The sequence below is a fragment of the Pipistrellus hanaki genome (genome assembly GCF_964339955.1).
Source record: "Pipistrellus hanaki genome assembly, chromosome: 15".
Classification (NCBI taxonomy): domain Eukaryota; kingdom Metazoa; phylum Chordata; class Mammalia; order Chiroptera; family Vespertilionidae; genus Pipistrellus; species Pipistrellus hanaki.
The window spans coordinates 45,126,374-45,142,066 of NC_140517.1; the positions used below are offsets into that span (position 1 = coordinate 45,126,374).

General features: G+C 47.9%; 1 protein-coding gene across 1 annotated transcript; it reads right to left on the reverse strand.

Moving 5' to 3' along the window:
* Positions 1-11,365: 11,365 nt before the first annotated feature.
* On the reverse strand, positions 11,366-15,324 carry LOC311633476 (cone-rod homeobox protein; the record flags this gene model as incomplete). Its single annotated transcript, XM_084906213.1, has 3 exons — positions 11,366-12,013; positions 14,180-14,331; positions 15,225-15,324. The coding sequence occupies 3 exons, from the start codon at positions 15,322-15,324 to the stop codon at positions 11,366-11,368; spliced, it is 900 nt and encodes a 299-aa protein (XP_084762339.1).
* Between the last annotated feature and the right edge of the window lie 369 nt (positions 15,325-15,693).

The window sequence follows — 15,693 nt, forward strand, 5'->3', positions numbered from 1 at the left end:
ATATTAAATAAAACAAGGCCTATGCTCTTTTTTGGAAAATGGGTTCCACTTTCTGATCTCTCTGGGAATAAGGCACTCTTCCCCCCAAGTTCATCTGAGCCTCCGGTTGACACCATGGAAATTAACCCTTTTTCCATGTACTGTTCTGTGCTTCAGGTTTTCTCTGAAAAATGGCCCACCCATATGGGCCTCTTTTTGTCCTCCATGGAAAAATTGGCTTCAGCCTCATCTTCAGAGAAACATAAATAAATAAATAAATAAATAAATAAATAAATAAATAAAGCTGTTGCTGGGTAGCTCAGATGGTTAGGTCATTATTCCTATACACCTACGTTTCAGGTTCGATCCTAATCAGGACATATACAAGATCAACTAATGATGTATAAATAAATGGAACAACAAATCAATGCTATTCTCTCTCCCCTTCCTCTTTCTTTAAAAAACAAAACAAAACAGTAAAAGAAAGTAAACAAATAAATAAATATTTCAGTGAAGGATAACATTGCTTGAGAAAAATGCACAGATTGATAGGTTATCAGAAAGTGAGCACAGAATATTTCCAGCAACACCAAAGCTCCCTCATGGTAGCTTCCATTCTTGACCAAAGGTAATCATTATCCTGCTTTCTAATACTACAGATTTGTTTTGCCTGTTTGTGAACTTCACATGTATAGAACCACAGACAGTGTCTTCCTTTGTGTTTGCTTTCTTTCATTCATCATGGTTTGTAAGAGTCATCCCTCTTGCCTTAGCAATGGTCTGTCTGTGTTCTGATGTCAGTGTAGTTTGCCATTACATGATATAGCACCATTAATCTATCCAGTCTCATTGGTTCTGGTTTGGATTATTATAAACAATGATGCTATGAACATTCTGACACACACAAAAAATATGTATACTAGAGACCTGGTGTACAAAATTTGTGCACAGGGGAGTGGAGTGTCACTCAGCCCAGCCTGCACCCTCTCCAATCTGGAACCCCTTGAGGAATGTCCCATTGCCCATTTATGCCTGATCCCGAAAAGATCAGGCCTAAACGGGCAGTTGGACATCCCTCTCACAATCCAGGACTGCTGGCTGACAGCTACTCACTTGCCTGCCTTCCTGATTGCCCCTAAACGCTTCTGCCTGCCAGCCTGATCAACCCCTGCCTAATTGATTGATGCCTAACTGCTCCCCTGCCAGCCTGATTGCCCTTAACCGCCCTCTCCTGCAAGCCTGGTCACCCCTAACTGCCCTCCCTGCAGGCCTGGTCAACACTAAGTGCCCTCCACTGCAGGCCTGGTCTCCCCCAACTGCCCTCCCCTGCAGGCCTGGGGTCCCCCCAACTGCCCTTCCCTGCAGGCCTGGTCACCCTCAACTTCCCTCCTCTGCCAGCCTGGTCACCCCTAACTGCCCTCCCCTGCAGACTTGATCGCCTACAACTACCCTCCCTTATAGGCCTGGTTCCTCCTAACTGCCCTCCCCCGCTGACCATCTTGTGGCGGCCATCTTGTATTCACATGGAGGCAGCCATCTTTGACCACATGGGGTCAGCCATCTTGTGTGTAGGAGTGATGGTCAATTTGCATACCACTCTTTTATTAGATAGGATTTCTGTTGGTATATTCTTGGAATTTCTAGGAGACATTTGCTCAAATTTTGTAGATAATGCTTCATAGATTTCTGAAGTTATTTTACTTCTTATCCTCACTAAAACTTAGCAGTGTCTGCCCTTTAATTTTAGCCATGTGGGTGGGTATGTAGATGAAGATCATTGTGGGCCTGTATTTTCCTCATAACTAGTGGAATTGAACACCTTTTCCATTCATTATGGTCTACTTTATTCTATTTATTTCCCATACCCACTCAATTAGGGATCAAACTAAAAAACTAAATATGTGCCCTGACTGAGATTCAAATCCGAAAATTTTTTTGTGTACTGGACGAAGCTCCCAGCAACTGAGCCACCTGGACAGGACATTATAATCTACTTTAAATATCCCCCCACCCTCCGTTATATTGTAAAGCTCTCTATGTAAAGATTACACACAGATTTTGTTAAATTCCCCCCCTAAATTATTTGATATTATTATCAACTAGGAGCCCAGTGCATGAAGATTCGTGCATGGGGTGTGGGTTCCTCAGCCCAACCTGCACCCTCTCCAATCTGGGAGCCCTCAGAGGAGCCCTCTCCAATCCGGGAGTTTCTGTCTGTCTTTGCAATCATACGAGCGAATTATGAGACCCCCAACCCAGGGGTTTGTTGCTCACAGAATAATAGAGGCTTTCTTTTTCTTTGCTTCATTGGTGGAGATTTCCTGGAAGTTTTAGGATATCCTCCCTTTAATTTTTCCCTGACACTCTGATTTTACTTATGTCTCTCATCTTTGCTCTCCCTCCATCCCCCACCACAACAGAAACTTGCTACAGGCTCTCTTTGCTTTAGTGCAGAGGTTCCCAAACTTGTTTGTGCCGTAGACCCCTTGCCATGTTTTTCGGTTTTGGGTAGACCCCCTACTTACCTGATATTGATTTTTTTGTAAATTTCTAACTGTAGTGAAGTTTAGTGTTAAAAACTTGAAATAAAAACACATGTTAAGTTTTATACATTTATTTATTGAATTTAAATTAAAACTACTCAAAATAAAATTTTGTATCTGTTATATAAAATATACGTAACATAAAATTTAATAAAAAATAATGTACCTACTTTTCTCCGGCATTCTCAAACAAAATAACACTGATTCACTATAATTTGTATGATAAACTACCAGTTTATATTTTTTTAAATGTTTTCTCAGCACTTTCCTATTCAAGATTCAGGAAACGAATGAACGTATTTTTCTCACATTCATATTTATAGAGTGACGAATTGAACAAGTCGGTGCAAGTTCGCGAAGCTTTGAGACAAAAATTGGCAAGAATGTTTACTGCGCGTATGCTTGTAACAAGATGATACTGGTATATCATTATGTGCAGGTTTTTATCCTACAACTTACACAATTTTATAAACATATATAATAAATTTTTTACTTCATAGGTACTTTTATAAATAATTTATATGTTTTTATATTGATATTATAAGATAATATGATGTAAGTAAATAGGTACTATCAGTGTATGTCCACTATCGTGGACCCCCATTTTCATTTCATGGACCCCCAAATTTTTTTTTCGCTGACGTAGACCCCTTGCAGGTTGTCATAGACCCCTGGGGGTCGATATAGACCACTTTGGGAATCACTGCTTTAGTGTCTAGGAGATCTGTCTGCCACCAGAACTACCATTCCCAGCATTCCTGGTGCTCCCCCTCCCCTCCTCTGGGCTTCTGATTCAGGTCCTGGGACTGCCACCAGAACTTCCACCGTACTCCCAGAATTCCTGGTGCTCCTTACTGCTCACCTGCCTGCCTGCCAGATCACCCCTAACTCCCCCCCACTGGCTGGTCACCCCCAACTCCCCCCCCCACCAGCCTGGTTACCCCTAACGCCCCCCATGCCAGCCTAGTCACCCCAACTGCCCCCCCCCTCCTGCCTGGTCACCCCTTACTGACTCCCTGACAGCCTGATTGCCCCCAACTTCCCCCCTGTGGGCATGGTTGCCCCATGCAGCCTGCTGCTCAGTTGCTTGGTCACCCCTCACTAACCCCCACCCCCTCAGGCCTGGTCACCCCATGCAGCCTGTTCCGTTGTCTGTTCAGTTTTGATGGTTGCTTAGGCTTTTATATATGTAGATTGTATCAGTTTTTTCAAATTTGTTTCCTGTTAGTGGCTGGAGTATAATAATAAAAATAAGAATAATAATCTATTCTTGTTCTGTTGACTTATATCCAATAACCTAGTCAAATTTTTTCGTTACTGTTAAATAATTATGCATCTATAAATTCTTTTGGGTTTTCTACCTAAACAGTCATGTCATTTGTGGGGGGGAAATGATAGTGATAGTTCTTTTTCTTTCTTTCTAATCCATATACCCTTTATTTCTTTTTATTTCTCGGTTGCATCTTTATTTCCTTACTAGAGGCCCAGTGTATACATTTGTGCATGAGTGGGGCTCAGCCTGCCCACCCACACTGAGGCCGATCGGGCTGGGCTGGCCAGGAAGAGAGGATGCGGGAGGTTGGCGGCTGATCCACTCCAATTGGAGTGTGTGTGTGGGGTCTATCAGGGTAGAGCTAGCCCAGGGGTGGAACTCCAGGGTCGAGGGGACAATTTGCATATTACCCTTTTATTATATGGGATTGAATGGACCTTTACTATAGTGTTGAAAGACGTGGTGAGAACTAGATGGTTGTCTCATTCCCAGTAACAGAAGAAAATCTTCCAATATTTCAACATCAAACATATGTTTCCTATAGGATTATTCTGCAGATACCCTTCATCAAATTAAGGAATTCACTCTCTTCCTCATTACTTTTTCTTTCTTTCTTTCCTTTCTTCATTTTTAAAAATATTTTTTATTGCTTTTTTACAGAGAGGAAGGGAGAGGGAGAGGGATTTAGAAACATCAATGAGAGAGAAACATCAATCAGCTGCCTCCTGCACACCTCCTACTGGGGATGTGCCTGCAATCAAGGTACATGCCCTTGACTGGAATAGAAACTGGGACCTTTCAGTCTTCGGTCTGATACTCTATCCACTAAGCCAAATCGGTTAGGGCTCTTTCTTTCTTTCTTTCTTTCTTTCTTTCTTTCTTTCTTTCTTTCTCTCTTTTTTCCTTTCTTCCTTTCTCTTTTTTTTTTTTTTTCTCTCTCTTTCTTTGGAGAAGTGACCTTCTTGAGTGGGGTTCATACATCATTAACCTCGATACAAACAGCTCCTGGCATCTGCCTGCCCTTTCTTTCCCTGACTAATACCGTTCCTCCTTGGAATGTGTTTTCCCCTCCTGCTCCCCATCTGGGTTTCCCTCCCTTGCTCATCAACTCCATATTCTGAGTGTTCTGGAAGCTTCATCTTTGAAGTCACCAAACAGGAGTGGCCATCAAGGATGGTGTCCCCAAGGTCATTCCAATCTCACCCCCAGGCCTGAGATGCCTGGAAAGCTGGGTCTGGATCCTGTTTGTCTTGGGAAACTCACTTAACCCCTCGTGATCCATGAAATAGAGACCAGGGAGATGGCGCCTCCCTCACGAGGTTTCTGAAGAGGTAGAGAGAGAAACGACAAGGCCTAGCTAACAGTGCCTGGTGCATGGCAAGGGCTTCATTTTCTTCTTACCGTGTGTCCCAGGCATGATTTCACCAGGAGAGGGTGGGACTGGGTCGGGAGGGTATCTGATGGCGGAAACTCAGATGTCTCTGCAAAGCCCCTCCCCCGAGGTCTGGAGTCTGAACCTAATCCCTGCTAATTCCCTGTGGTGTGCTGAGGCTGGGCCCCCTCCTAAGCCGATTAGAGCTTTTGCTAAATTAGTGCTGTTCAGGGAGAGGAAACAGCCCTGGAGGGTCTCAGAGATCTGGGAGGGGCGAGAGGGAGGATGAAGATAAGGGGTGAGGGGAGAGATGGAGAGAAGAAAAGAGAGCAGAGAAAAACCCAGGCCTGTGGTAAGTTTAGGAAGGAAGAAACAGGGAGGAGAGAAGCAGGATTGAAAGGCAGGACAAAAAATGGGGGGTTGGTGGGGGACGGGGGAGAGAAGAGAATTGCCAGGAAGGACTACATCCCAACAAGACACACAGAAATCCCAGTTCTACCTCTTCCTAGTCGTGGACTTGGGGCAGGTTACCTACCTAACCTGCCTCTGCCTCAGGTTCTCATCTGGGAAGTGGGGATAATGAGAACATACATCTGAAGATAGCAGCACATGTCTAGTGGGTTGTTCTGAGAATTAGGATTTAGGATTGGCTTTCACCTGAGTCTGGAAAATAGCTCAGTACATTTCCCTTTTTGTTTTTAAATATATTTTTATTGGTTTCAGAGAGGAAAGGAGAGGGAGAGGGAAAGAGATAGGAACATCAGTGGTGAGAGAGAATCACTGATCAATTACCTCTTGCCTGCCCCACTCTGGAAATCGAGCCCCAAACTTGGGCTTGTGCCCGTGACTGGAATCAAACCTGGGACCCTTTAGTCCACAGCTTACACTCTATCTACTGAGCCAAACTAGCTAGGGCTTTCTTTTCTTTTCCATTGATTTATTGAGATGAATAATATATACTATTATACAGTCTGCCCATTTGCCCAGCCGGTGTGGCTCAGTGGTTGAGCATTGACCTATGAAACCAGTAGGATTTCAAACAGTTTGATTCCCTTGCCCGGGTTGCAGGCTCAATCCCCAGTGGGGGATGTGCAGGAGGCAGCCAATCAATGATTCTCTCTCATCATTGATGTTTCTATCTCTCTCCCTCTCCCTCTCTGAAATCTATCTATCTCTATATCTCTATCTCTATCTCTATCTCTATCTCTATCTCTATCTCTATCTCTCTCTCTCTATCTCTATCTCTATCTCTATCTCTATCTCTCTATATCTCTATATATCTATATCTATATCTATATCTATATCTATATCTATATCTATATCTATATCTATATCTATATCTATATCTATATCATCTATATCTATATAAAATAAAATAAAAACAAAATCCACCCATTTGAAGCATACTGCTTGTCGAGTTTGGGCAGCAGCAGGTAGTCATGGAACCACCACCATAATCAAGTTATAGGACATTTCTAGCCCCCAAAGATTCAGGTGGTGACTTATGCCTGCTGACCCTCAGCTCCCAGCAACCACTGTTTGCTCCCTGCCACTGCAGCTCCCCCTTTTCTAGGGTTTCATGAATGTGGGATCACACGGCACGGACTGCTTTGAGCCTGGAGTCTTTCCCTCACCGTTGTTCTATTCACCATGCTGTTCTTTTGGCCAGTGCATTGCTTTTTACTGGTGAGGAATATTCCATTGCCTGGATGCACCTCAGTTTATTTATCCACTCACCAGTTTGAGGCCATTATGCATGGAGCTGCCATGAATGGCGCAAGTTCAAGTTCAGTTAAAAAAAAAAAAGTCAGGTTAAGATAAACATTTAGACTTGACTTGGGGTGGTGAACACGCAATTCAGTTTGCAGTTGATGAGTTACAAAATTGTACACCTGAAACCTGTATCATTTTGTTCACCAGGGTCACCCCAATAAATTCAATAAAAAGGGAGGAAAGATAAGCATGTAGCATGATGTTTTCAAGGTCCATACATGTTGTAACAGGTGTCAGAGCTTCATTTCTTCTCCCCCACCCCCAACCCCGCCATTGATTTTTAGAGAGAGTGGAAGAGAGGAAGGGAGGGAGGGAGGGGGAGAGGGAAAGAGAGAAAAATATCACTGTGAGAGAGACACAGGGGTTGGTTGCCTTCCAAACCTGCAACCCAGGTATGTGTCCTGGACCAGGAATCGAACCCAAGGCCCGTCGATGCACAGACCAACACTCTAACCACTCAGCAACACTGGCCAGGGCAGAATTTCTTTTAGAGACTGAATCATATTCTATTGTCTGGATCTACCACATTTGTGCATCCATTGTTGACTGACAGTTGGGTTGTTTCCATATATTTTGTGTGTACACGTTTTTGTTTGCATACCTGTTTTCAGTTCTTTGGGGTATATACTTAGGAGTGGAATTGCTGGGTCACTATCTTATGTCAGACCTTTTTTGTCACCCAAATAGAAGCCTCATACCCATTAAGCAGTCCCTCCCCTTCCCCCCCTCCCCGAAGCCCCAGGCAACCACTAATCTGCTTTTCATTTCTATGGATTTGCCTGTTCTGGACATTTCATAGAAATGGAATCCTACACTAGGTAGCCTTTTGTGTCTGGCTTCTTCTGTGAATGTACTTAATACCCCTGAACGGCACACTTCAAAATGGTAAGTTTTATGGGATGTGTATTTTAACCACAAAAAGAAATAAAGGAACATGTATGGGACCTGTCTTCGGGACCACCTACTTAATATAATCATCTCATTGAATTCTCTCAAAGTAGCTCTTCTCAATGCCCCCAGGTGGGGAAACTGGCTGGGGAAAATGGATCAGCCAAGGTCATGTGACCAGCAGTCTGTCTCATCCCCATCAATCCCGTGTTCAACCCACATGGGACTTAGCACTCGAGAGGGACGGAAGCAGAAAGGGTGACAGAGGTGGAGAAACAGAAAGGTAGAGGCAAAGGGAAGGAGAAAGGCAAAAAATACAGCAAAAAGAAACAGACTGGGGAGCCCGGGAGACAGTTCAGATGGAGTGAGATGGAGGAAAGAAGAGACTGGAGAGAAATGGTGGGGCATGAAAGTGACCCAAGAACAAGAGATGGAAGGAGAAAGGATGAAGCCACAGAGGTTGATGGGGAGGGCTTCATTCCCTGGGCCGCTGAGGCAGGATGCATGGGGGGTCCCGCGAGGCCCTGGCAGGTGGAGGCTGGTTATCTGGAGCCCATGTCCCTGCATCAATGGCCTTGGGGACGTGGCAAAAGAAAGATGAAGGAAGCAGGTGGATGGGCCCTTGCCCCTGGAGACAGAAGGTCGGGGAAGAGAGCATGGACAGAGCAATTCCTGTTTCTACCATTTGGGCCTGCCCTTCCATGGAAATTTTAATCAGCTTAACAATAACCCACAACCTTCGGACCAACTTCCATGGAAATTTTAAAAACCACTCAGCCGAAACTGGTTTGACTCAGTGGATAGAGCGTTGGTCTACAGACTGAAAGGTCCAAGGTTAGATTCCAGTCAAAGGCATGTACCTTGGTTGCATGCACATCCCAGCAGGGGATATGCAGGAGGCAGCTGATTGATGTTTCTCTCTCATTGATGTTTCTAGCTCTCTGTCCCTCTATCTTCCTCTTTGTAAAAAAAAATCAATAAAATATATTAAAAAAAATAAAAATAAAAAAATAAAAAATCACCCAGACTTTAAGTGGGATTCAACATTTTAATCATTTTCATTCTGCGAGGGGCCAGGGAAGGGGGATCTAGAGTTCCAGGGAGTGGGAAAGGGGAGGACAGAGGGCCTGGGGTCCCTTCCTTCTGTCCCCACTTCCCTTGTCACTCTTCCCAGTTTTGGAAAGTAGATCCTTTGACATCGACACCTGGAGAACCAGAGGCTATCCCAGGAACAGCCTGAACAGATCTACCCTGACTCTTTCCAATGCCTTGAGAAGTCTTGGGAGACCCCAAGAAAGGGATCCTTGTGTCTCCAGCTTCTGTGGCCTTCCAGCCTCCTTCAGAACATCATGTCCATCCATTGAGCCCTTCCCAGACCCTCTTATCACTCTGCCTTTGAATTGTGTGCACAGACACACCTTCCCCAGGGATGGGGGAACTCAGTCATTTACACTCAAGATCCCAGCCTCCTGCACAGAGCGTGGGAGCGTCTACAAAATGAATAACTGACACAGCATTCTGGTCCCCACATAGGGCACCAGTCAGGAGCACAATGTCGCCTCTGCCACACCCTCCCTTGTGAATTTTGCCTGGATCCCCCCATCCTGCACCCCAACATGTGCCACCCTCCTCTGCTTATCGGTGTCTCCCACTCTGGATTCTAGCCTCTCCTGGGTTTAATGTCACAGAGCCCAGCAGGGTTCAGGCCCACAGAGAGGACCCAGTGTTGTGTTGAGTAAGACATTTCTGTGGGCTCTGGTGACCACACTGTGCTCCTTGGGGGGTTCAGGGCTAGGGACCTCTCTTGGCCTGAACCCAGAAGAACCATCGGATGCCTCCCAGCCTCTTTTCACACTGTGGCTTCCTCCTGATCCCCCTTCCTGCTCTGGGGGCCTGGAGCCTGTTCCTGCCAGGTCAGGAGCACAGGTGACACATGTCTCTTCCCAACTCTGAGTTCAGTGACCTCAGATTTGTGCAACTCAGCCACAGTGGGAGTATTTACACCACAGTAATTGGCAAACACTAGAAATCAGGGCTCTTCCTCTTCCTGGAGAGCGAGTTGTTAGCCATCTACCATTCATACCACTGGCTTCCCACCCCACTCTCTTCCACAGTGTACCTGAAACCCACGAGGGACAGGCTCCCGGCTCCTGCCTCCCCCGAGCTAGGAATGAAAGAAGTCAGATCAGGAGGAAGAGGCCAAAGCATCCAGCTTCCGAGAATGTCAACATGCCCGACTCTTTGCTAAAATTCTCACAGGCTCTCTTTGCTGTGGGTCAAATTATATTGAAAGAGATAGGGTGGCTGTCCCAGGGAAACATCTGCAGGCCAAACACTGCCCGTCCAGTCAATCAAACTGCGAGCAAACAGCCTTAAAGGGGAATTGTCTATTTTAAACGTGGGCCTCCCTCCAAATCCGGTTCTCACCCTATCCCAACGTTTGTGTATTGATAGGTCGGGAAGCCTGTCCACCTCTTTTTTCTCTACGAAATACCCACAGCTAGAGCTGGTCCACCCCTGGAAACTACCCCAGTCCCTCCCATGTCTGGGTGAACTTCACCTTCAGACAACCCTACAACAAAAGGAAAAAATATAAAGACAAGGAGCAGGCAACTTGCCTTCCATTCTCCTACCAAAGGTGCCCATACCCATTGTCGGAATGAATGAATGACTGAACGACAAAGCATCTTTATTTTTTATTTTTAATATATTTTATTGATTTTTTATAGAGAGGAAGGGAGAGGGATAGAAAGTTAGAAACATTGATGAGAGAGAAACATCAATCAGCTGCCTCCTGCACACCCGCCACTGGGGATGTGCCCGAAACCAAGGTACAAGCCCTTGACCAGAATCGAACCTGGGACCCTTGAGTCCGCAGGCCGACTCTCTATCCACTGAGCCAAACCGGTTTTGGCCGACAAAGAATCTTTAAGAAGAAACTAAGAAATAGATACTAGATACATAGCAAACAGCCCCCTGCACCTACCCTGTAACTGTCCTTTGTGGAGTTGGTCATAATCGCCAAATACATGGTCTTGATTTAACTTGTATAATTGGCCTAAGGTTCCACGGTAGGGCCTCGTAAAGCCTGTCTTTGGAAGTTCGAGCAAGATCCCTAGCCACGTGCTAAAGAAGAGCCTAAAATGGAAAGTTAGGGAATCGAGCCTCCCGACGGGTGTGTTCAAGGGCATCTCGGTTCCCACCTAAACATTTACCCCCAAATCCACAGCGAGTTTGGTTTCATTTAAATCTCGGGGAAAGTTCTCCGTGCCCGTTTCTGGAGTCTGGGGCTCGTGTTTGAAAATGCCAGTTAGGATCGGCGTGAGGTCGTGCTGGGTTGAGAAAACTATCGAGCCCTGCTGAAGGAGCCCGCTCCCAGGGAGGAAATTGGTGGACTGTGGTGTGTGAAGCTGCTCAGGAAGTCCACGTGGCCACGGCCTTCGGCAGGGTGGCTGCCTCCTGCTGCTTTCTCAGAGCTGCGGTCCAGGTACATAAGCTTCGGGGAGGAGACGTACACGAGAGGCGGAGAAGCCGCTTCTATAAGATCTGGAACTTCCAGGCACTCTGATCTTTGTAGTCCAGAGGGTCCATGGGGTTGTAGGCAAATTTCCAGGTGCCTGTCGGGTCCTTGAATTCCAAGCTGTCCATCGGGCTGTAAGTGCCATAGCCCTGGCCTGACAGGGAGGTGGGTGACTGAGCCAGGGAGGGACCCATGGAGGGGCCAGAAAGGGGGCTGAGAGCCGGGCCCCCCAGCTGGGGCACCATGGGAGAAAGGTAGGGATCCAGGCCACTGAAGAAGGAACTGGGAGACCCATAGGCTGAGGGGGAAGAGCAGAAAGTGGAGGCTGGGGCGTAGGTCATGGCATAGGGTGCTGAGGTCAGAGAAGGCCCTGAGGCCATAAGCCCGGCCCTCTGGGCCTCGGGCAAAGGGGACTCTGAGGCTGGACTCCAAATGGACACAGTGGCCACCGCCGTGGTGGGGGAGCCTGCGGGACCGGGCAGAGGGGGGCTGTAGGAATCTGAGATGCCCAGAGGGTCTGGACAGACATCAGCAGAGGGCCTCGGGGACGCACCCGCCTTCCTCTTGGCAGGACGGGCCTTGGCCTGCGCGCCTGGGGGCTGCTGCTGCTGCTTCTGCTGCTGCCGCTGCTGTCTGCACTTAGCCCTGCGGTTCTTGAACCAAACCTGGGGGGGAAGAGGAGAGCGCAGGGGGGCAGGGGTGAATGTGGGGGGAAGCCCTCATGGTTCTCAGGAATGATGCTTCTTATTGGTGAGACATGCCAGAGTCACACCTCTTCACTTTGCAGTCAAATATGGGCCACTCCATCCATCCATCCATCCATCCATCCATCCATCCATCCACTCATCCATCCATCCATCCATCCACTCATCTATCCATCCATCCATCCATCCATCCATCCATCCATCCATCCACTCATCTATCCATCCATCCATCCATCCATCCATCCATCCACCCATCTATTCATACATACAATTATACATATACTAGAGGCCCAGTGCATGAAATTTATGCACTGGGGGAGGGGGGCTGCACCCTTTTGCAGGCTGGGAGTCCTCAGGGGATGTCCAACTGATTCCCAAGCGGGCCTAAGCCATCAGTCGGACATCCTTAGTGCTGCTGCGGAGGCGGGAGAGGCTCCCGCCACCACCACCATGCTTGCCAGATCAAGTTTCAAATTGTCCCAACTTTCTCAAAAGTAATTTACTGTTGGTTTACCAAAATCAGGATTCAAACAGGATCCACAGATTGTGTTTACGTATAGGTTTCGTGAAGTTTCTCAGATCTCTAACAGTTCCCCGGCTCCTGGCTGAGAGGTGCTCCTACTGTGGGATCGAGCTGAAACTGGCCCCCCAACATCCCCCGAGGGGCCCCAGATTGCGAGAGGGGCCAGGCCAGGCTGAGGGGCTCCACCAGTGCATGATCAGGGCCAGGGAGAAACACAGGAGGTTGGCCAGCTGGGGAGGGACCGTGGAAGAGATCCAGGGCATGTCCGGCCCATTTCACTCAGTCCCAATTGGCCAGACCCCAACAGCAAGCTAACCTACTGGTCAGAGTATCTGCCCCCGCTGGTGGTCAGTGTGCGTCATAGCAAGCAGTTGAACGGCCTTAGCATGTCATTAGCATATTATACTTTGATTGGTTGAACGGCCAACCAGTTGACTGTACACTTAGCATATTAGGCTTTTATTATATAGGATATGTTCATACAAACACACATATATCCATCCATCCAGTCATTCATATGCACATAAATACATTCATCCATCCAATGCATACATACAGTTACACCGATATACACATAACTATACATGCATACACACATATCTACCCAATCATGTGTACATACATGCAATCATACAAACACACCCATTCAATCAATTAGTAAACATGCACTAACCATCTTCTACATCCGTGAAGCTGACATTCTAGCTGAGAGAGACAGATTATAAACTATAATTCAGTAAATAGCAGACTATTTTAGAAGGCGATACATACTATGCAGGGGTCTTCAAACTACGGCCCGCGGGCCACATGCGGCCCGCAGAGGAGTCTGATCCGGCCCACCAGGATTTTTGGGCAGTGAGCGCAGCCGAGGTGTTACAGTAGGAATTAGTAGTTCATATAGTCCGGCCCTCCAGCTCTCTGAGGGACCGTGATCTGGCCCCCACTTTAAAAAGTTTGAGGACCCCTGCTAGAAGAACTAATTGAGCAGCGTAATGGGGAGCAGTAGAGTTGGGGGTGAGGAAAGATTGCAACTTTAAATCTGACTGTCGGTATAGGTCTCACTGACTGACATGGTGACCTGATTGGCTGGTAAAGGTCTTAAACAGGGAAGAGCCATTCCAGGGAGAGAGTACAGAGAGTGCAAAGGTCCTGAGGCAAGAGTGTGCTTGCAGCCGAAACCGGTTTGGCTCAGTGGATAGAGAGTCCGCCTGAGGACTGAAAGGTCCCAGGTTCGATTCTGGTCAAGGGCATGTACGTTGGTTGCGGGCACATCCCCGGTGGGGGGTGTGCAAGAGGCAGCTGATCGATGATTTTTCTCTCATCGATGTTTCAACTCTCTATCCCTCTCTCTTCCTCTGTAAAAAATAAATAATATATATATATATTTTAAAAAAGAGTGTGTTTGCAGGCATGCTAGGGGAGGACCCAGGGGCCAGTGGCTGGAGTGCAGTGAGAAGGGTAGGAGTGGGAGAGACGAGGCCAGGGACGGGGCTAGGACTGTAGGGCCCCTTTAGGACGGTGGTGGTCACTCTGGGACCTCTCCTTCCTCCCTCACTCTGGGTCCCAGGAAGGGCTGGGAGGGGCCCCGGGAACAGAAACCCCACCTGAACCCGGGACTCGGGCAGGTTGATCTTCAGGGCCACCTCCTCGCGGGCGTACACATCCGGGTACTGGGTCTTGGCGAACAGGGCCTCCAGCTCCTCCAGCTGGCTCCGGGTGAAGGTGGTCCGCTCCCGCCGCTGCTTTCTGGGAGCACCTGGTAGGGGGCGGGGCAATGGAGCTCATTGGTTGGAGCATCATCCTATACAACAGTCAGGTGACCGGGCCCCCCATTCTCTCCTTCAGCGGGTGTGAGGCCCTGAGGATGCGTGGGCGTAGGCGTTCATCTGCCCTGACTTATAGGCCTCCCTCTGCCCCTGGGAATGGGGCCCCTTTTGCTTGCCATCTTGGGGCTCAGGCCTCACTCTGAGGAGAACTGGCGTTAGCCTTGCAAGGAGGTGTATGGATTTTTTTTTTTTTTTTTGTCCCCTTTCCAAAATTCCTCAGGCACTAAGACATAACAGTGTGGGTATCCCACCATGTCCAGCCTATCAAGGTCCATCATGTTCAATTTAATGGGGTGAAAAAGCCCAGCTAATGCCAAAACCGGTTTTGCTCAGTGGATAGAGCATCAGCCTGCGAACTGAAGGGTCCCGGGTTCAATTCCGGTCAAGGGCATGTACCTTGGTTGCGGGCACATCCCCAGCGGGGGGTGTGCAGGAGGCAGCTGATTGATGTTTCTCTCTCATCGATGTTTCTAACTTTCTCTCTCTCACCCTTCCTCTCTGTAACAAATCAATAATAATAATAATAATAATAAAAAGCCCAGCTAACAAATATTGGCAAAGAATGGAGAGCTCACTTCCTTAATGGATTGGAATCCCACTGGGTCCCCCATCCAGATCGCTCCCCCACCCCATAAGGAACCGCTGTCCTCCATCCTAGAAATGTCCATATGCTTCCCTCCAAGCAGAGTGGAATAGTGTTTGCATTTGCGTATGGCCCTGATGTCACCCCTGTGGGTGCCCATCCTCTTCCTGAGGACAGGGGACCCCAGAGGCCCCCAAAGAGGGGGCCGGCCCCGGTGCCGGGGCGGAGGGCTGTACTCACTCGGGTAAGACACGGCCTGGTGCATCAGGTCCACCCCGGGGCCGCTCAGAGCCAAGGCGTTGACGGAGTAGTGGGGCCCCGGGTTCATGTACGCCATCATGATCTCCGCAGACACGGGGCCCCGGGGAGTGGGCCTGCAAGAGAAGGGGCGGACAGGGCTCAAACTCTCCTTTGCTACATAGAGGTGACAGGAGGGCTTGGGTTCAAATCCTGCCTCAGTCTCTTTGCCTCTGTGCCTCGGTTTCCCCTCTATAAAAATGACCTGCTGCCCTAACCGGTTTGGCTCAGTGGATAGAGCATCGGCCTGTGGACTGAAGGGTCCCAGGTTCGAGTCTGGTCAAGGGCATATACTTTGGTTGTGGGCACATCCCCAGTAGGTGGTGTACAAGAGGCAGCTGATTGATGTTTCTCTCTCATTGATGTTTCTAACTCTCTATCCCTCTCCCTTCCTCTCTGTAAAAAATCAATA